The following is a 22861-nucleotide window of genomic DNA, read 5'->3' as shown; positions in this document are numbered from 1 at the left end:
TAAGCATACATAAGTGGAAACGTGCTTTCGCTTTTACATGTCATTTCTATCATCAAACATGCATAGCGCTGATAGGATGCATAATTTGCCGCAAGTATATTTTTTTGTTCTTTTCCGTGCAGCATTATTCAAAGAAGTAGGCTGAGAAATCGAATTTAATTGATAGGAATGCCACGAGCGTTCCAGTTTATCCTTAACAATGTTTCGGGTTTTGCCCCTTTAAATCATTCTTTCTGCTGTCCGGGTAAGAATGTTTTTTCCCTACCATCTCCAAGCATGTCTTTAACTTTGATTTGTTGTGTAGCTCCATAAGCATTCTTTACATATCATCTGTTTAACTTTTGTCTCTCCTTTCTCGATCGGCGAGGGCCTTATCGCTTTCTTTTAGGAGACTGATGCGATCCATATCTCTCCCTACCACTCCCGCTCCTACCTCGGGCGGCTATCTCGCTCGGGCGAGTCCAAAAACCTCTCCGCGCGTCTCATATCTCCACCGAGCAGAGAGCGCGACGGGAGTCGACCGCCAGCCGGCTCTCAGGCACGATCGAGAACTCGTTGCGGGGCGCACTTCGCCCCTCTCGGACCGAAGAACGTCGGTTCTTCCCTCTCTCCCCGAAGATGAGAGCCCGCGTCGGCGCTTGTTTCGCCAAGTCGCCATGAACTTCGGTTCGCGCTCGAAGCCTTGAAGCCCTCCCTTCTCGGCATCCGAGATAAAAGCCCTCGCGGAGGAGAGCGAGGAAGGAGGAAACGCGTCACCTGAGTCTAATTCTCCCCGCGTGCCCCGCCTTTCCAGTGGGAGTAAAGAAAAGAGAGGAAGATGACAAAAGTGCTCTCGTGTTTGGAGACTCTTCCCTTACCTCCCGCTGGTTCTTCCCTCTTCTCCGTTTCCTGGAGGGAGGGAAGGTGGGATTCTTCGACCGGTCAATTTTGACTTACTGGGGGACGGATGATTGCCGAGTGACTGTTTCGTCGGCATTGGCCTGTCCTCGTGATACGCACTGAATAAGAGACGCTTGAGCGAGAGAGAAGAGAGTTTATTCCCACCCCCCTTCGAACCGTGGTCCGCTGGTCCGTGCCTTTCCTAGGTTGTGTTTTTGTGTGTTTCCCTTCCCCTCCAGCGCTGTGTTGTGATCCTCCCGGTCGTCGGGTAGTCATGTCCCGCGGCTCTCTCAATCTTGCAGCGGCATCCGAGCCCCGCCTCTCCCGGGAGCGGAGGATCGAGATGGAGCCCGCCGGTGGGATGGAACTGCTCACCCTCAACTCCATCAACTCTCAGAAGAACCCGAGCCAGGTGTCGCTCTACATGAGGGACGCCTCTTCTTCGGAGATGGACGAGGATAGCTGGTCTTGGACGTATCTCAGGGTGAGTGAACTCGAGAGGAAGTTCGCTTCCTTCATTCTTTATGAAAACGCTTATACGAGGGCGATTCGAAAAGTAAGGTCTCCTATTTTTTTCGTAAAAAATCAAATTTATTCTCAACTTTGCGTATATCGTTGGAAAGGTTGAGCATTTAGCTATTTTCCTACACAGTCGCCTTGACGATCAATCACTTTTTGCATCCTTGTAAGCAGCTTTTTAATACCAGCGTCGTACCTTTCTCCCGCCGCGTCGCGAAGCCAACTGACGACTGCTTCTCCGATGTAAATTCATCGCCATTAAGTGGAAGTGTACGGTGAGAAGTGTATGGACATCAAAAACCTGCGGAAGTGGTGCAGGGAGTTTTTTGATGGCCGGGAAAACGTCCAGGATGAGCAGCGGTCGGGGTGGCCGAGTTTTCCGGAATCAACGGTGGCTTCAATTGACGAGATGGTGCGCAATAACCAGAGAATTACCCTTCATGAGATAAAGGAAGGCCTTAATGAAGATAGTGGCTACTTCTCCGTGCAGAATATTTTGTCGAAGGTCCTTGGTTACAACAAGGTGTCTCACCAAAAGAATGTGTTTGCATCATGACAATGCACGTCCACATGTGTCACATCAAACGACCACCCTACTCAATGAATTCGGCTGGGATATCATCGACCACCTTCCTTACAGCCCAAACGTTGCCCCCAGCGACTGCCACTTGTTTCCCGCCCTCAAATAATACCTTAGATAGAAATTCAAGTCAGACGAGGAAGTGCAAGATGTAGTCGTCAAATTGGCTTCGTGACGCGGCGGGAGAAAGGTACGACGCCGGTATTAAAACGCTGGTTACAAGGATGCAAAAAGTGATTGATCTTCAAGGCAACTGTGTAGGTAAATAGCTGAATGCTCAGCCTTTCCAACGATGTACGCAAAGTTGAGAATAAATTTGATTTTTCATGTAAAGAAATACGAGACGTTACTTTTCGAATCGCCCTCGTAGGTGTGGTCTATATTTTGGGAGAACATTTCTTGATAGTGCGTTTTTGTGCTCGAAAGATTTAAATTGAAACACATGCCAATATCTCACTGATACTCATTGATATGCTTATACTTGGAAATAACACTAATATAGTAATTTAAGGACCCTGACTTTCTATTCTCATCTTACTGTTAGAGCTCCCAAATTTTAACTTTTATGTTACGAAATTTATGGAACTGAATCCTTGTGTAACTGCATTTTGATGTGTTCTGTTGTTGGGTACAATTGTATGGTGGTATTAAGTATTTGTGGTACTATATTGGTCCTAAATCAGCGAGTGGTTTCATATTTCTCATGTGTTTATTGTTACGTTAAGTGTGCGGTGAAGGCGTCTGGCCGTTAGAGTGATTTTGTTACGTTTAAAACACTATTTTGGAAGGATACTATGAATCACCTCATTTTAATATCCATTGCTACTGTGGTGGATATGGATATGAGTATGTGTCCTGGCAACTACATGTTTCGGGCCGCTGGACAGTCTGTCCTTCACGGCAGCACGGCTTCCACGGTCCTCTTCTCACGGAATGCATGCCAAGCGAATTCGACAGCAGCTGGACAGAAGAAACATAAGGGCATTGGGACTTGGAATGTTAGGACGATGTTGAGAGCAGAGAAAATAGAAAACGTTAAGCGAGAGATTGAGAGAGGAAATAAAGATGTTTTAGGGCTGTGCTAGGAGAGATGGAAGGATAGCGGGGATTACTGGAGTGATGGTTACAGAATAATAAATAGCGGAAGGGAAGAGAACCAGCGAGGGGTGGCAATAATATTGTAAAAGTAGAAGTAAAAGCTGAAACGATGAACTTAGTAATTGTTCGGGTATCCATACCGCCAAGAAATCATAGGGAAGAAGAAGTCGAAAGAGAATACAAACAATTTAAAGAAATAATTGCGGGTGTACCTGGAAGGAAACATTTGATAGTTATGGCGAATTGGAACGCAGAGGTAGGCGAAGGAAGATATGATGATGAATTAAGGGACTACGGTTTAGGAACAAGGAATTACCGCAGGGAGAAAGTAATAGAGTTATTGGGGAGGCAGGAGTTTATCATAAAGAACAATCGGTTTGAACACCACAATAGGCATTGTTTTTAGTTTGAAAATGCCCGGGAACTGAAAAAGATATCAGACTATATTATGGTTTGGCTTAGATTTAGGGTCAGTGTGATTAAGTCGCAGTTTCCTTGGTGTGAATGCAGATTCAGATTTGAGTAATAATAAAGTGCAATGTCAGATTCAAGGAGATAACGCGCAAAAGACGGTTTAGGGAATAGACTGTGGACGTATTAGCCGGAACAGCAAGGAAGGAGTAGTTTTGAGGGGAGGCGACCGACAGCTAAGGTCATTTGCGCCATAGGGGATGGATAGGAAAGGATGAAGGGTGGAGAGAAACCCGGCGTCGGCATTAGCCTACTCTTTACGAAAGGCGCCAAGGGGTCCACAGTTTAACGTCCCATCCGACGGACGGCGTACTCACTCAAAGTGCCCTCCACAAAGCACCTCAAGTAGGGATCGAGATACCTCTGAAAAATATTCAACACCGCCGGGATTTGAACCCGCGCCCTCAGGGTGGGAAGCCAGTACGTTAGCCCCCGCACCATCTCGATCCCCGAGAAAGTGAAGAAAGGGAGGTGGGTACAAAAGAAGAAAATTGAGAACGTATAAAAAAGGTATATCGGAAGACGCAAACAAAAAGATAGATAAAGTAAATAAGGAAAAGGCATGGAAAAGATAGATTACGGACAAGATTATTTAAAAATAGAAGAAAGTAAACGCAGAGTTAATTATAAACGAGAGTTGAATTATAAACGTGAGACGGGGAATTAATGGGACCGAAGTAACATGGTGGAAGATGCAGTACGAGGATATGGAGAGTTAACTAAGGAAGGGTGAAATAGATGCGCTGTGCAGAGAGGTGAATTCACTGTCAGGAGGGAATAGGGGAAAATTCGTTCAAGCAATCAGTGATAAGTCAGCAAAATTATTGATTGAATCCGCGAATATTCATGATAGGTGGAAGGAAAACATAGAGGAACTATACGGCAAAGATATTTGACTAGTAAGCTTAGAGATAGAAAGAGAATATGACACAGATGGGGTTAGTTTAGATCCAGGCGTACTTGACGGCGAGATAGAAAAGGCATTTTCAGGGAATTGAAATGTAATAAGGCCGTGGGGGTAGATAACATTCCCACCGAACTACTTGAGAGTTTAAGAAAATATGGGAGGAAGACTGTTATTCAGCATTCACGAAACATCATTTTTCGTAGAAAATATTGCTTCTGTTTCCCAGATATATTTTTATTTATACTCAATTTACCTTGAAGTCTAAGAACCTAGGAGAAATATGCAAACATATTAGTGCGGAATTGAAGAGAGGCTTATTTTAGTTTCCGGTGTCAGGTTGTTTTTGTTAGAAGGGGTAGATCAATGCATCGTTAAACGTATCCTGTATCGTGGTATAGGCTGAATTCATCCAAAACCTATCCCAACCGGTAGAATACCAATAATAATTAGGAATTTCGACATTCCATAAACCAGTATCGGCGGGGTACCACCGCCATCGAAAGTCCACATAATTGCATCCCATGGTGCGAGATAAACCTCGCTGACCTTGACCCTACAGTGTTTGCAGAAGCACACCTTGACAACATCAAATAATCCGCTGATTTTTGCATAATTTTACGAATGACCATGAATTAATGCAAAGCATTCTTGTTTATTTTGGCCAATGCCATTTATAATATGGGAACTTGGGGCTCACAACAGTTTCAGCTACCCTTGCCGACGCCTCGTACTGTCCGGGTAAACGTTTTTCATATTTGCTATCTGAGTAAATAGCCCAAAATTTGGGAGATTTAAAATATTCTATTACAATATTAATCAGGGATACCAAGTTTCAAATTTTCGGGTAAATTTTATCACTAGTCTCGATCTCTTCGGGTCATGAGATTAGATTTGCCTCACCAATATGGACACAGACAAACCGAAAATAGGAAATTTGGTACTAAGCTAGACATCCCAAACCTAGCATCTGAATTTAGATATCACAGCAAAGGCTGGTTGTTTCGACACCTATAACTCTTGGTTTTTGAAATAATTTATGATTTTATAAATGCGCTTCAAGGTGTTTGGATTCCATACTTGCTTTCTTTTGAAAGATAAAAGACCAAAAGCGCAGTAATCAACCCGTAGGACGGTTGGTAGGTAATGGTAAAGTTCACCCTAACTAAACCCTACGGCGTGAATTTCACACGCCGTCGGGATCTCCATTACTACACATTCACACATCAGGGTAGGGGGGCCAGTTCCTTTCTCTGTGCTGGTTATGGTTTACCAGGAAGATCTGGGTGCCTGAGAGGAGTGCCCGGAAATCGAATCCGGACCCCCTAGTCAGTAGACCAAAGCTCTATCCCTTAATTTCCGCGTCCATCTTCTAAAAGATAATGTGCTTAATTATAATAATGCATCTCCTGCTTTCAGCACTTTCCGCATCCTCAGTGAAATATCGCTAAAACGTTCAATGCTTGATGGGGATATGGCATCCATGGGTAAATATTAATACAAGTGGACTTTCCGGTGAGATAACGTGGCAGGATATTAACTCCCCCGTAGAGAAGCGCGTTCGATGAGCTATTATAAGCTGAGAGAGCGTGCGTCTTGCCGAGGGTCTTCATAATCTCCATCTGCCTTTTAGGTTTTTGGCGCTGTGTAAGCACATGTTTCATCATGAGGGCCCGGCGAATCAATCTTCGGGGCCTGGCTATTGGGGTTAGCTGTACAGATCGGTTCACGAATTTCCTGTTGCCCCAAGAACAATGGACGATGTTGACGTGTGTTCTCCCTGTTCTCTCCATTTACCGTGATAATTTTAACGATATACTATGTTGAACAGTTCGCGATTGAATTCCATTAAAAACCACGCTTCATGGAAATTATCGTCTAATGTTTTTTTCGTCAAGCAACGCGTGAAAATGAAATCCTTCGTGAAATTTGGGAAATGATCTCAGGGAACGTACTGAAAAAAGTTACGGTGATTAGTGTCTATTTCATACTCAGTTTTTCGATTGGGTCTAAAAAGGTTTGAGGGAAGGGAAAGCATCAATCATAAAATCGACGTCTTGCCCGTCCTCGCACGTAGAAAACTGGCGATAACCTCGTAAAAGTCGGTGAAATCACTCTAAAAGATCGTCGCCTGGGTATTCGAACTATTGATAAACTGGGGAAGAAACAGACTATATAGGCGATTCTGGCAAGAGAACGTGAGGGCAAAGCTGGTGCAGAAACGTATTACTCTTGAGTGAAAGAATGAATTCTTATTAATATTTTTACTGAGAATGATAACATCAGGAATGGACCAAACTCATTAGATAACATATTCACCTGCGATGCAATCAGGGTTCTTTTTTCGGTGTGATTCAGACAATAGAGGGTTACAGGTTCTGTTCCAAAAATGTGTATTAAACTCCGGGAAAAAATGTATTGCTGATCAAAATCTTGAAAAATAATTGTACATGTGAGGGTAGGCAGAAAAGTAATGCTCAAATTCTTATGGAGCGCGAACAAAAACAAATAGCAAGTTCGAGCAACAAGTACATTAAAGCACAATTCTTAAGTTTCAAAATCATACATTTTTTTTCAACACAGTCACCGTTAAGGCTAACATATTTCTCCCTACCTATGGCAAGTTTTTTCATTCCGTCACTGAAAAACTCTTCCGACTCTCCTCGAATCCAGGACCTGACAGCGGCCTCTCACCTCATCGTCCGAGGTGTAATGATTACCCTTGAGGTGTCTCTTGAGTTGAGGAAAAGAATAAAAATTGCGAGGCGCAAGATCGGGGGAATAAGGAGTTTGTGGAATCGGGTCAAATTTCAGGTTTCTCAGAGCCTCTCCAATGGCGCGCGAGGTATGTGAACGAGCGTTGTCATGTTGCAAGAGTATTGGCACCAGGTAGCCTTTAACACGACGTGCTTGACGTCGGAGGTATTTTAGAGTCTCTATGTACTGGAAAGAATTTATTGTTGCCCCTCGTTCCAGAAAATCGGTCGCATAAACTCGGTGAGCATCCCAAAACACAGTGAAAAGAAGTTGCATCAATAATTATGGATTTTTCAGGCTCGCTACCCCGAAATTTTACTACCAATCGATTTGCAGTAGACCTATGAAGAGCATCGTCCCCATAAACAGCCTTTGAACGACGATGAATTTCAGTAGGAGTCACTTTTTCAGCAGTTATATATATATAATATATTTATATATATATATATATATATATATATATATATATATTTTATATATATATATATATATATATATATATATATATATATATATATATATATATATATATATATATATATATTATATATATATATTATATATATATATATATATATATATATATATATATATATAGATATATATATATATATATATATATATATATCTACCCTCGAATATATATATATATATATATATATATATATATATATATATATATATATATATATATATATATGTGTGTATCTATATATATATATATAAATAATATATATAATATATATATATAATATATATATATATATATAATATATATATATAAATTATATATATATATATATATACAGGTATATATATATTTACGCGCATATGTACGTACGGTACCTACCAAACTGATATTCGGGTTGATTACTGTGTTTATGGTTTATATATACATATATAAAAAACCATTCCTGTATATAGAAAACCATAAACACAGTAATCAACCCGAAGGTCGGTTTAGTAGGTGATGGTAGAGATCACCCAGTACTAAGCCCTATACGGCGTGTGAAAATTCACACGTCAGGGTAGGGGGGCCAGTTCCTTTTCCTGTGGTTTATGGTTTCCCAGGAAGATCTGGTACCCGAAAAATCACATGGCTTGGGTGGACTTCAGGTGCCCAGGGAGGCTTGCCCGGGAATCGAACCCAGGACCCTCCGGTCAGTAATACAACGCTCTACCCCTGGACTACCGCAACCCACTTTATATACGAGGTCTGTTAAAAAAGTATCACGACCTTTATGTTTTTTCAAAAATTATTTATTTATTCATGAATATCTATTTTGTCCCCTTCAAAGTAATCCCCGTTAGATTTTATACACTTGTGCCAACGTTTTTTCCAATCCTCGAAGTACTTCAAAAAATCATTTCTTTTGATCATGTTCAGCTCCTCCTTCGATGCAGTCTTTACCTCGTCAATGGTAGTGTGGCGTTGTCCTTTCATGGACCTCTTCAGTTGCGGGAGCAAGAAAAAGTCGCTAGGGGCCAGATCTGGGGCATACGGTGGCTGCGGCATCATTAGTGTGTTGTTTTTGGCCAAAACTTCGCGCACAAGTAACGATGTGTGAACAGGGACGTTGTCATGGTGCAAAAGCCAATTTTTGTTCTCCCAAATATCCGGGCGTTTGTGGCGGATGGCTTCGCGCAAATTGCGCGTAGTTTGCAGGTAGTATTCCTTATTTACCGTTCTACCTTGTGGCAAGAACTCATGATGCACCACGCCCCTACAATCGAAGAAAACTGTAAGCAAAGCTTTCACATTCGACCGAACTTGGCGCGCTTTTTTCGGTCTTGGCTCGTGCTGCAGCTTCCATTGGGATGTTTGGGAGTTTCCACGTCATAACCATAAACCCATGATTCGTTACTAGTTATGACCCTCTGGAGCAAATTCGGTTTGTCGCGGACAGAGTCCAACACCTCATTAGCGATGCTATTGCGTTGCTGTTTTTGGTCGGAATCGAGCAATTATGGCATGAATTTTGCGGCGATCCGTATGCCATGTCCAAATTATTGGTAAAAATCAAATGGTACGAGCCAGTCGATATGTTTAGGTAACATTTTGTACCACCGATAAACGTTGCTTCGGTCCAAGGTAGCTTCTCCATATGCCACAGTCAACGTTCGGAATGCGTCCGCGCACTTAATTTCGTTTTTCACACAACATTTGTAACAGATTCTTTGATCCATTTTCTGGAACAGGCGAAAATCGAAGACAAGCCAAAACACGTCCAAGCAAAACAGCTGTCAACAATTGACTACATTCAAAATGACCGCACTTTTGGCATAAGTGAGAGACATAAGTACTACCATAATACTTTGAATGCGACATTAAAAGTTATGTCATTCTTAATATTTAGGTACACTATATTTCCGTAAAATTTCTGGTATTCTTTTGCACGGTGCGGAAACAGTCATTTAAGCAAGATGAGAGGCGTAGATTGAAGGATTTTGAAATGTGGGTTTGGAGAAAGATAGAAAAGATGAAGTGGGCAGAAAGGAAAACAAACGAGGAAGTGGTGGGTGGAGACGAGGGGACTGCCGGGAGAAATCTGTAGTAGGCACAAAAGATGAATTTAAAACTCTCCGCATCCAAATCACATTTGTCCCAAGTATCTGCAAAATAGCGTGCTCACAGACGACACCGTGACAAATAAACTACCCACATAAGGCCTATTTTACAAATTAAATCGAGTTACATTCATACGGATTAATTGGTCCGGCGATGCCGGGCATAACCGCTCATGGAGCATTGGATCGAAAGAGTAGTTAATTAGGGGATGCGCCAAATATATCCATTTACAGCTCCGTGAATGACTTTTCACTTAACTAGTCCCTTTCTGAGTCCATAAATCCATTCTGCTAAATAGCACTTTTCTTTTCCTGCTGAACGCTTCCTTGGCCACCGCTTTCCTTATTATAATTTCTTTTTTATTCCTCCAGCTGTTTGTTGCCTCCGTACCCAGGTATTTGTACCTCTCCACTCGTTCCAGTATTTCTCCTTCCATCACAGTATTTATTTCGTCATCTCCACCAACATCCATTTCCTTGGTCTTTCTCCTATTTACCATCATGCCATCATCTCCTCCTTCATGTCATCAGCAAATATGATGCACACAATCCTTCTACTTCCTACTGACACTCCTGTATCTTCTCTCCAGCACGTCTTGACCATGTCTTCCATTTAAAGGTTAAAGGGGGTAGTGGAGAGACAGCACCCCTGCCTTACTCCCATCCCAATATCAAACCAACCCGTCGTCCTCTTTTCATCAATTCTAATACACACCTCCTGGTTTAAGTACAAATTTCCTATCCGTCTTCTGCATTACTGTTCGCACTTTTTTCTTTTAGGATTTTCATAAGTTTCTCCCATTGTGCATAGTCAAAAGCTTTCATTGAATCAACAAAACACCCACACGAACCTTTCATTGTTACCTCAAGTTAATTATTAAAGTAGAAATACTACGAAAGTGAAGAAAGTAATATACTGGACGAAAGAAATTTTTATTCTTTGTTGTTCTTCACAAATTGCATCGTGATTTCGCTTTGCTTACCTTCACGTGCGTATGACACAATGTGAGCCATTTCTCTAAAGCCGTTGGTGGTGGTTGCTGAAATTAATAAATTATTTCGAAAATGTTGTCGATAGATAATCGTATTTGATTGGGCCAAATGTGAATTGAGGATTCACTGCACAACAAGAGGCATGACGTCTAGGGAGGAATGTTAATTGTCTCCTTAGGAAAACGCAGCGGACTGGAAGGTACACTCCTAGAGCATTAAGTAAATTATTAAAATAGCTATAAATTATCCTGAAATGTACTTCTACATGAGGAAAAGTTTTATTATCATATTAAATTCACAATCCATGTTTACGTCGTAGACGTTTAGACGTAGAGTTCAATTGACAGCAATAACATTTGAAGAAGTCTACAAGGAAGAGTTATTGCATCCTTAAAATTTTCATCTGAAAAAGAAAAATTATAAATAAATAAATTTACATTCCATTCGATTTCCTATGTTAATCAGAAGGTAGGTAATTCAACGGACCGTTGAAAGAAGAAAGTATTATTAATTATATTTGCAAAATCGCTCGTAATTCAATTGGTCCATTATCGTAATACCTTTCTTTTCATTATCATACATTTATAAACGGCACGATTACACTGAGACATGACATCTATGAGGGCCAGACCATTGGGATACAAATATTTCTGATTTCCTCAGTCTCTGCTTTCTCCCTGGAATTAAATCCACTTGAGTACATAGAGCTTCGCTCTCCAGAATTCGGTAAGTACTTATTTGCAACATCAATTATAAAAATCAGCACCGCAATATTTTGGGGAGCCTCTACCCAGAATCATTAATCCTGCTCCGTTGCCTGTAGAGTAATGAAAGAGTTGACTACTGTGAGTGTGTTCTAAATTACTTAAGAAAGCGTTATTTAGATGGTACCCATGTTTTGATGCCAGTCTAGAAAATTTTCGCAGTGGTTCCTTTTTCTATCTGAACGGCGTAGGAAGGAGCGGAATAAGGAATGGAGTCATCGGATTTTATTCGACCAAACATCCAATCCATTCTCTGTACCTGTGCGATCGACCGAAATTGCCACTTTGATCGTCCCTCTATCCAACCCGTATATGTTGCGCGCTGTTTAAGACTGTTCTCTCGAAGAGATACCCTTGCTTCATAGTCATGCATCCTTTCTAGTCATATCTGTTCGCTTTTTACTAGGAATATAGCACGTACACACGGGCGTCCAATTCTTGAACTTCTACCAATTAAATAGTTTAATAATGTGAAGTAAGGCAAATACTGTGATGGAGAAAAAATATATGCAAGTGTTCCTACGCGTAGTTCCACTCGGATCGTGATTGGCGCTTCGATTCCCCGAGCAACTCATTAATTCTTAATCATTGACGTGATTCTTTCCCACTGACTAGCATATGACTTCACATAACCCGCAGTATGCAGAAAGGAAGGGATGCTTTTCACTACACCTGTCGCGTTTCAATGCCATGCTAAACATTGGCAATATGCCATGAATATGTTCGGTAATAATCACGTTCCTAATAAAATAATCCGTGGTTGAGTGAGGAGAAGTTGTTAGACAATGATTAAGATAATGCATTCATATTTTTTGAGATATATAAAACAATACTGGGAATAGAAAATTAATATTAACTCTAAGATGATAGATCAAGGACATAGAAAATATTTCGTCATGATTAAAATAATTGGTGGATGGAAGGCATTGTAAAGTTATGTATTAAAAAGACTTCTTCTCTTCGGAATTTTAATGTAATAGTAGGTGTTCTTTAAAATGGTTCATCTTTAATTTTTTTCGGTGAGTTTATAAAGAAGGCATTGCGTCAGTCATGTGTGGAGGGGTGAAAAGTCGTGATAAGAAATATTGCGGAGGATGTGGCCACTTTACTACTGGTGCAGGAAGTTTATTTTTAAGTTTCTTGTTGATTGTATTTTGCTTGTGCTCCTAGCCACTAGTATTTTTAGAGCCGTTATAGAACCTATCATTTATCTTTTTGCTTAGCGTAAGTGGCGAAAATATAAACGATTCCGTTTTATAGTGGGTATATTTTACGGCGATAATATTCGTTATTCGTAATGATTGTCTCCATGCCGAAAATATCTTTGAGCCGCTCATATCTTTACAACTGTTCGATGTTAGTGTTAAACTTTAAAGTAGTGATATAAAGACTGTGCATGTATCCTAAGTAACTTCATTTGTACGTTCATTATGTATATAAAAAGTATCAATTCAATTTGGACTAATTGCCTTATCAATGAGCTCTTTGGGGTGATGATTTTATTGCACTGTATATCAAATAGGCTTATATGAAGTTCCTCCTTCACATTTTTAATACGGCAGTAAAGTAGGGATACTTCCTTTTCGGCGTATGGACCTGCGTATCCACTGGAAGCAGCGAAAGGAAGAATAAAAATTAATTCTTAATTAAATAAAATATCATTTGAAGCTATCTAAAATGAAGAGCGGTTTTTTTGACTTAATTTTGAAGGTTAGTGATGACAACCTCTAGCCTGCGAAAAAAAAAGCTGTCGAGATAAAAGAAAATCACTTTTCCAAGTTCCATCATGGAAAGGAAAGGGAAGGAATATCAATGAAATTTAACTATGTGCATCATTGTTACCGTTAGTGATGTAGATGGAAGTTTATCTCAACGTGTACAATCATTTAAAGCAACGACAAAATATGCCAATGCACGCAACGACGTACATTAATAAAACAAGCTTCATGGATTCACTTGGGGAAACGAGAAATAATCTCAAATCACGATGCGTGTTGATCGCACCTTTCGGTGATTCCCTGGATGTGTGTATTCCGTCATCGATCGGAACAGTTCGTGTCAATTGTGCGAGATAGCGAGTGCACTCTGCCGGTCGAGCTGAAAGGCGCGGGGTCGATTCTCGCCTCGGACGTAGGCGCTCTCTTGTTAAGAAATGCTTTCTCTTTGATCGCGTTCATGCTCCGAGGATAGGAAGGCCTAAAACCCACGATTTTCCAGAAAAACGTGCGTTGGAGAATATCGCCTAAAATTTAGCCGTTTTATGCTAGATGTCCCGCGGTGTTGAAAAAAGAGACACCGCATGCTCAGTTCTCAGTGCTATTTTTACGTCCTTTCGCGGAGCCACTAGGCTCACTAACTGTAGCACCAAAAATCAAAACATTTGTATATTACCTCTTCTAGGTTAAGTGAAGCTGACTTATCAGCGGTCAGTGGTTTGGGTTGTAAATTGAACTTTTGCTCTCAGCGTCACTTGTGCCCTTCTTTGCACTGACATTTGTGATCATTGTTCTTGCTTCTTCTATCACTGGTGATTTTGATTCCTAGGTAGCAAATTTTTTTCATTTGGTCCCGTTTTTGCTGCCCTAGTTTTAAATTAATGTCTTCGTGTTTTTTCCTCAAATCATTATTTCGGTTCAATTAACGTCGCTATTCAAGTTTTATAATTTCAATTTTCCTTCCGATGATTTGGATGTAAATGCCAGTCCATTTGGTACTCTTTGAATGGCAGCTTAAGCCTGCCTCGCTATTAGACGTAACAGTTTGAATATGTAATTAGTTTGAATGTCAGAATGTATCCGATAGCGGTAGGTTCCATGATACCAGTAGTATCCTTCCTGCACCGGGTTTCTCTCACTCTCTCTCTCTCTCTCTTCGTAATATTTTCTCCAATATCTATCTCGTTACCCACCCGAGTTTACGCAATTGCCCGCATATCCTAATCGACGCGAATGACCTCGGCTCTCGCTCGCCCCGAATAATAGCTACTACGTACAAATATTTCGTTCCATTCAATCTGTAAAACTGGGTGCAGCTGAATTCTTTGCCGACACGCCCAATGACGAGGACTTGCGACTAAACGTGTGAGTAAAGTTACTTTCTCACGATAAAATCGTTGTTCCATCGTGATTGATCGATTTATTAATCGAGTTGCCGGACTACGAAGGTCTATGCCCACTCGATTGGGAGTCCGATCAAAGTTGTTATCAAAATGTTTGACCGAGGGAAATCGGCTGGCTCCCTGGGTCTCCATCCCCGTGAGAAGTGCGCTTTGGGCCTTTCGCAACGGACGAGGGAGATGCCACTTATCTGATTGTATTTGGGTTAAAAGGGGGACGATAACAAGTGCGTAGATGCACACGTTTGTTATCGGGATAGTGCTCGGGAATACAGGTATGTTTATGTATGTTTATTCTTATTCACCGCGGTTTTTCGAGCCCCGGATCCAGAGGCTCTCCTGACAAGTTGTTCTTAAGGATACGTATGATTTCAAAACGTTTAATCCGATATCTATCGGGGAATTCAGGGAAGAAGATGCTCGAGGAATATTTTTGTATTTAATAGTTATTTTATTCACAAAAATGTGTATTCCCCTTCTATGTATTTTAGTAATCGTTATAAACGTGTGAATACGTGATATTACTTGATAAAAATAATCGTACGAAACACTAGGTACTAAACCTACAGGTACTGATACACTATAGGTACTGATTTAAGTAAAAAAATATAAAGTACCACTAAAACTTAATTGCATTTCCAGATAATAAATGATGAAATGTGATTCCAGCTCAGATTTCTCGTAGGAAGCGTGTAGTGCAATGGAGGTGTGGCTGGATAGGGGAATGGACATTTCTGATTCCTTCCAATATTTCCCGTTTATTTAAATATGAATCTCTAGAGGTGGGGTTTGGTTGCTTTTATTTGTCGGTCATGAAATCTCAGCGTAATTTATTTTTGCGCCAAGGAACTTGATTACTATGCACGATGTAAAATTTGGCAAATATTTAAAATAGTCAGATTCAAAGAACTGTGAAAGATGCTGCGACGGTCATTTTAACGGAGTAATCCACTGATATGCATTGGAAATTCGGGATTTTAGCATCGTAAAATTCCTACTTTTGAATAGCTTGCTTATTAGTTGATGCTGTTAATATCCAACTCAGGTACTTGATCTACCCACCGCAGGTGCTATACTTTCTTGAATGTGTGCAATTACGGCACTCAAATCCGTTGGTCCGAGCCAATTCTACATAAGAGGGAAATACTGGTTCTTAATATTGTTCATATCGGTTGATTTCGTCGTCGCATTTTGTCATCGCGAGCTCACAGATATATGCTTCGGCTTCTGTGGACATTGTGTTATTGTTCCAGTACCTTCTATCTTCTGCTTCATTCATCTTTGGAGAACCCAATGATGAAATACATAGATAAACGAATCGCGGTTACCACATTACTCTGGTGAACGAATGAAAGGTTTAGTTTTACCGAACTCTCGAGGCATCCAACGTTCGATCGAGTTATGGTATCCTTGGTGTGGCCCGTCTTAATTTTTATGATTTCTCATCTGCCAGGGAAATAGGGTTTTCACGGGTTCAATCTCGTTTTTTTTTAATTCTTTGAGCGTAACTTTCCCAAAATATTAAAATATTTAGTTAATATACTGTTATACTGTTTGGCATTGATTAAAGACACCGTAATTTTTTTCACGGATAATCTACTTGGTCTTATCATGATTTATTTCGCGTGAAATTCCAGAACTGAAACTTCTTTTCTGCAAGTCGCTATGCAAACAACCACCCGCTTGGCTCGAAGGTCAGACCTATTTTTATGTGGACCTCTTGTCAAAGCTTACTCGCAATTTATCTGCTGACACCAAACCAGCATCTACTCTTAATTTTTTTTTAAATTTCTGCTAAACCATGAGATTTTTGCATACCGGTCGTGTTTTATAGCCGTGCTATTAATCTCGACTGACATATCCTCTCTTAATGTAATTCCTCGGATTTACCGATTGGAATGTAGCGCAAACTGATATAATAACCATATCTGACAGTTGAAAACACATACCTATATACCACCCAAATTTTACTCAGCTTTACGTAATATTTCAAGAAGTAAAATCGGAAGAAGGGGAATATTTGGAAAAAATTGAATTGCATAACGAAGTATGGAATCATGAAACAATTTTTACTTGAAAATGGTGGTGGAATTTATTATATTCTGCACTTATGAATATTCCGCCATTACTTAAATTTTAGTACTTAATAACGTTGATCAGTATCCTCTTTCTGGTACTGTACGTACATCAATATCGCTCTCATAACTCGCTCCAGAATCCCAGCCTAAGTTATATCCCATCATCATCTGTAATCGTCAACATTACACCTGAGTTGAGTTTTTTTTTCGCCTGTTGCTTTAATACATGTATGCACACCCAAGCACCTTTGATAAGATTTATTTTAATGCCTGTGCTTGCCTTAAAAAATTCGAGAGTAATAAGTATATGCCTCCCAACTTCAGATAGAAGAATATCGTGTTATTGAGTATTTTGAATCGGATTCCGATGGAACTCAACTACTTCCTCGCAGGGGTCGCACGAAGGACGATGTGGTAATTTCTGTTCCCCTTCGAAGGCTCAGACTTTTCCTCTTCATAGAACGTGCAGTTCATCCTCTACTTGCTGCCTTATTATCACGTGTTTCCTGGTAATCTCACGCACTTTCGTCTCAATAAATTCGTGAGCCACTTCGAATCCATCGTTCTACTTTTCGATTGGGTTGTCCAACTCTGTCTAAGGAGCAATTCGGAACTCGAAATGATCAGAACGCAACCTTAACATTCATTCGACGTTCTGTGTGATTCATCAAGCCCAGAAGTCATGCAAACCTTGTGAGAGTGACCTTGGGACTTTGGTTCCGCTTGGCTTGAAAGGAATATCTCGACGACTTACGGATTTCCAATCGTTGGAAGGAAATGTGAAAACGTATGCATTGAAAATCTCTTCGGATTATAATCTAAGAAGGGGTTATTGAACGCGGGGCCAAATAATGCTTGAAACTCCCGTATTAATACGCACTTAAATGCTTACTTACGCTTAATGCTTACACTTTACACTTATATGCGTACTATAAGTAAGTTTTGTACTAGGAGGGTAATTTTTAGAAATTTTACTGACGGTTTTAGTTTCCTTCAAATATATTTCATTTTTCTACATTATTGCCGTTCACCTCGAAGCACTTTTCGTAACGATGCACCAGTTTTCCACAATCCCTCAGCATAGACGTTCGCCGCGTGGGAATTGAACCAGTTTACAACGGTGGTCTTCAGTTCTTCGTTCTCTTCAAACCTATGCCCACCAAGCCACTGTTCCAAGTGCAAGAAGAGGAAATAAGTCGCTATGTTCAAGATAGAGACGTGGGTGAGCTCGCTAGTAGGGTGGGTAATCACAAAGTTCTTAATTGGTCCAAAAACGCTCGTCCACTCAACATTCTGTGCTCTTTGTCTTGGTCGGTAAGCATTTTCGGTGCCCATCTTGCACACTTGATATTTGTGATATCCGAGCTATTCCGTAGCAATCGGGTAAAAATAGTGGTGAGTCCAACAAGAGGAAATTTATCATCCAGAGATAATCGTCAATCAGATCACAGTTCTTGGTCCACTTGTTGAACGATTTCATCCGTCTGGATTCTGGGCCAGCCACTCCACTCTTTATCATGCACATTTGTGCGGCCATTTTTAAGTCTCGACACCATTGTCTAATCTTTTCTTTTTACTCATTACTGTAGGTGCGTAAACTAGGCACAACTCACGATGGGCGTGGTCAGCTGATGATCCTTTTCTACACAAAAATCGAATTACAGCACGCAAATCGACTCTGGCGGGAGCAACGATTTTTGCGGACATTCTTATCTGCATTCGCCGTCTGGTGAAAGACTACTGAATCGAAACAATAACTTCAGTAGCTTTGGAAACAACAAATAAGATGCGCTGCAGGCGCACAACTTTGTTCTGACCCGCCAATATTTTTATCTAAGAAAGGCCTTTACTTTTCGGATATGCCTTGCAGTAGGTGACTGACTACTGAGGTAATTTGCGTCTTTGGAGATAGATAGTTAATTTTGTAGTATTGGAATGGTTGGTGGTAGGATTTGGAGAGGGTCTTCGACGAAGCCGAGTGGAACAAGATATTCAAACTGTTGGAAACACTTGGGATAGGGCAAAACGGCTACACCATCTGTCGACGCTACAAGGACCAAATCACAACAATGCGAATGAACAAGTAAGGAAAAAAAGGCATAATTAATAAAGGAGTGAGGAGAGGATGTAAATGCTCGCCAGCACTATTCACCACAACCTAGAAGAAACAACAAAAGAAGCATAGGAATAAGGCATCAAATGTGTCTAGGTGAACTGGAGATAAATTAGCAAGCCCTGGCTCGCAGATGGCATCGCAGTTATAGCAGAGAAGCGAGAAGATCTGCAAGCGTTTCTCTACGATAGTGGTTCAAGCATCAGCAGGAAGAAAACTAAAATCCTAGTGTGAGGAAGAGAGAAACTAAGGAATGATATTAAACCCCCTCGTCCCTTACCCTTTCCTCCTGGTGCTGCACCCCCTGCCACACACCTTTTTGGTGGCTTGCAGGGTATTGATGTAGATGTAGATATTCCAATAGCCACGCGTTTAAAATATTTTCTGTTAACAAAAAATGTTACGATTTATTTTTAAATTAAATTGCATACTATTGCTTTTTTTGCCTTGACTTTCTATTTTTAATTTCGTTCGGGAATGAGCCGCAAATATGTGGAATAATAATTTGAAGTTATGGACTCTTAGTTTATAGTGATGAGAAATTTTTTAGATTGGAAGGGTGGGATTGAATGAGGCGCTTCTTACCATCAGTTTTAAAAATGAAACATTCTGATAGAAAAAGCAGGCAGGCGCTAAGATGATAGTACATTTAAAAGAATAAAATTTTCAACTTTCAGTAAAGTAATCCTTAATTCTGGATTTCCAACGAACTTATTAATATTCTCTGAATTTTGCTCATGATTTGTGATTGGAAAGAGATATATATTGGAAAAAATGTTATAGGGATGTATTGCACTTAAAAGCCAAACAGAAAAGATCAAGCGTTATTTTTTTTGCGAAATAAACTGGACAGATTTGTATTTTTGGTCTGAAAATCCCTGATAACTGAGTGAAATTCCCATTCCTAATTATTATTGGCCATTCTGATGGAGTGCCAATCTGTTCTTATATAAATATTTGGTACAGTCTATTAATTTAGAGATTTGGTAGCTACAGTAGAAAATAGGATGCTTGGCGCGTCTACAGATATGTTGATGTAGCATTAGATACCATCTACGTAGATGACTATACCAATTTATAATTGACTATTTCTGTTGTGCCCAGTTCGGTCGAAAAGTCCTCTCCTCCTTGGAGATTTGGAAAACTGAAATGTTACAGAAATATTGACCCTTACCCAAAAGAGAGAAGGGTTACATACCAGTCTTTTCCATCTGTGGAAATTAAGTTCCGCGCAGTTTTACGACTTTTCATTTCCTCTGCATCTCTAAAAAAATTTTGAATAGCAGCACAGAAGGTGGCATGGAAAATCAATTCATCAAAGGCCTTCTGCCTATTAAGGTTGGTTATAGAGGTACCTAACGGTTGTTAAATTCTACGTATTGCAAGAACTTCCTTTCATTTGTCCTACATTATTTCCTTCTTGATTTCTGTGGTACCTATCGTCAGTGTTTCTTCCTTCCCTACTCTGCTTACCCAAGCAACATACGTACAATTACGCGTCGGTACTTCTTCCATCCACTATTTCTGCCTTATTCGGATTTCACCTTGCATTTCCCCCATTCGCAATATATATATATATATATAGTACAATACACAGTAACACATAATATAGAAACACAAAAAAAGAGAACACTCACACGTATTTTCTTGATATTTCGACGGAAACAATCCGTCTTGCTCTGAATTGACGGATTGTTTCCGTCGAAATATCAAGAAAATACGTGTGAGTGTTCTCTTTTTTTGTGTTTCTATATTATGTGTTACTGTGCATTGTACTATTCGGCACTTCCGTGTTACGTCTATGAAAGCATATACTATATATATATATATATATATATATATATATATATATATATATGTATAAATACTTCTCTATCTTCCGATGAAGACGGAGTAGAATTCCGTCGAAATTATCAAGAAATAACGTGTGAGTGTTCCTTTTTTTGTTTCTATACATACATTTATATATATATATATATATACATTTAAACACGAAATCCCGCCAAACGGCGAATAAATACTCATAAATACAGAAACAGATATAAGGAAAAGGGATATATATATATATATATATATATATATATATATATATATATATATAGATATATATATATATATATATATATATATATATACTATATATATATATATAATTATATTTAAATATAAAAATATGTAATTATTTTTATATGTATACCTACATTCATACATATATTTCAAATGGTTCCAAAAGAATTGACATATAATTCCGTTTTCCCTAATTTGTACGTATTCACATAATCATTATATTCGTGCCCGAACGCTTTTTAGCCTGGAGCGGTAAGGCCGACACATCACAGTATCTTTCTACCGGCTCTTTCGAGGTAGTAAACAGATCGATAATGACCTCAAGGACGAAAAACAGTAAAGCTCTCAGGGGGTGAGGGAATTAACACTGAATGGAGAAGAATGGAGGGCTGCAGAAAAACCAATTTTAGGCGTCAAATACTGATGATGACAAATAACCCCTAATGATAGGCATTTGAGAGTGGAGGCCGAAATGTATTGTTGCCACGATAGGGTTTTTCTAAGGCGCCTTGTCCGGCGATAGACCCGGTATGTTAAATATGCTCCCCGTGGGCGGACGACAGTATAAAATTCTTGCCCGGCCTTTCGGTGAGTTCATTCGGCAAAGGCCAGTTGGGAGGCGTCTTTCACATGCGTTCCCTAACCTAGTGCCTGAACCAAAAATCCCCGCAGATCTACAAGATCTAGGAAACTCTATTTTGCGAACACTTGCGGGCGCTCCTTGCTTACTTGGTCATGCAGTTAGTTATCCTGATGCTATGCGTTATGTGCTTTATGAAAAGCGTGCTTTGAAACCCCCTTCTACGGTAACATGGACAGGGCCACGTTTGAACCAGGAATATTACTTGACTCTGAATAATTACGGATTGCTGCCATTTCGAAACTCTTTCGCGCGGGAGACTTCAGGCAGGCATGAGGAACTTCAGGAAATTTTAAAACTTAGCGCGTACGGCTTACGAAGTAACTTGATAATCTGAAAAAAAAACCTGCGCTTGGTTCAGAAATGGACTTGTCCGTTTCAGTGTTTCCTATGTGGCAGAAACGGAGGAATTCCAACTCGTTAATTTCTTAACGGCCGCATTCTGGCCTAAGAATAAAAATATCCCCAGACGGTGGCTTGTCCATTCCTACCATGGATTCCTAACTCGCGAATTCCGGCCAAGGTACAGGATCCCAGACCCATCAGCACATGGCCCACTGTCATTGCGCTAAAATGGAGTAGTTGCATTCGACTCAAATATCATCAGCCCGGTTTGTGATTGCTAAAGTAAGAAGAGTGATTAAGCGTTCAGGATATGGGTATGTTTGGAAGAATGAATCGTTTGAAAAAACAATGGAAGAAATAGAGACTTGGCAACGAATTTTTTTCGATGTTTCTTTATAAGTCAGCAGCTACATTATTAAATCTTATTTTAGAGCCGCTTCGTCGAATTTTTTCTCCGGGCAATTAAGTGCATTAAGAAACGATTACCTCAAGTTGTATTTCTTTTTTTAACTAATAAGAACTCGGTTGAAGCGAGCGAGCCCCGTGCTGTGAATACAAGCCGAAGCTTAATTTGTAACTGTTCCTGTTTATTAGGTACAAAGTTGAAAAGTTCCAGTTCAGTTAATACACTTGCTTTTCTTCGATTCTTGGAAAGTGAACCCAAAAGTGAAGAAATCAAAAAACTTTTCATGCGGACCTTAAGAGAGGAAAATCCGACCTTACGTTACTTACTTATATTTCGATACGTTTCACTCTTCTAATTATTACATTTTCGGCTCTACCTATGAAAATCTGTATATTCCTCCTATCGCTTTGGAGCGTTAAGTTTTCCAAAGACGGAAGTGGTTTGCCTGCCCTAGTACACCTTATGGTTAGACAAATATCCAAGGTCAGACATATCGTGAGCGTGTGCACACGTGCTTCGTGTCACAGGGCATCACTCAGCTACGGGCGGCGTGAGAGATAGCGA

At 40.1% G+C, this 22861-nt stretch overlaps 1 protein-coding gene across 1 annotated transcript in view; it reads left to right on the top strand.

Annotated features, from left to right (window-relative positions):
• Positions 1-642: 642 nt before the first annotated feature.
• Positions 643-22861, top strand: part of ACXD (Adenylyl cyclase X D) — an 83801-nt gene continuing 61582 nt past the window's right edge. Inside the window, exon 1 of the mRNA XM_071588925.1 lies at positions 643-1363. Within this exon, the coding sequence (XP_071445026.1) occupies positions 1154-1363 (210 nt within the window). The 5' untranslated portion in view covers positions 643-1153. The remainder of the gene's footprint in view (positions 1364-22861) is intronic.

Source organism: Hetaerina americana, unplaced genomic scaffold, assembly GCF_022747635.1.
Source record: "Hetaerina americana unplaced genomic scaffold, ioHetAmer1.1.p SCAF_30, whole genome shotgun sequence".
NCBI lineage: Eukaryota > Metazoa > Arthropoda > Insecta > Odonata > Calopterygidae > Hetaerina > Hetaerina americana.
This window is presented reverse-complemented; position numbering and strand designations above follow the sequence as displayed.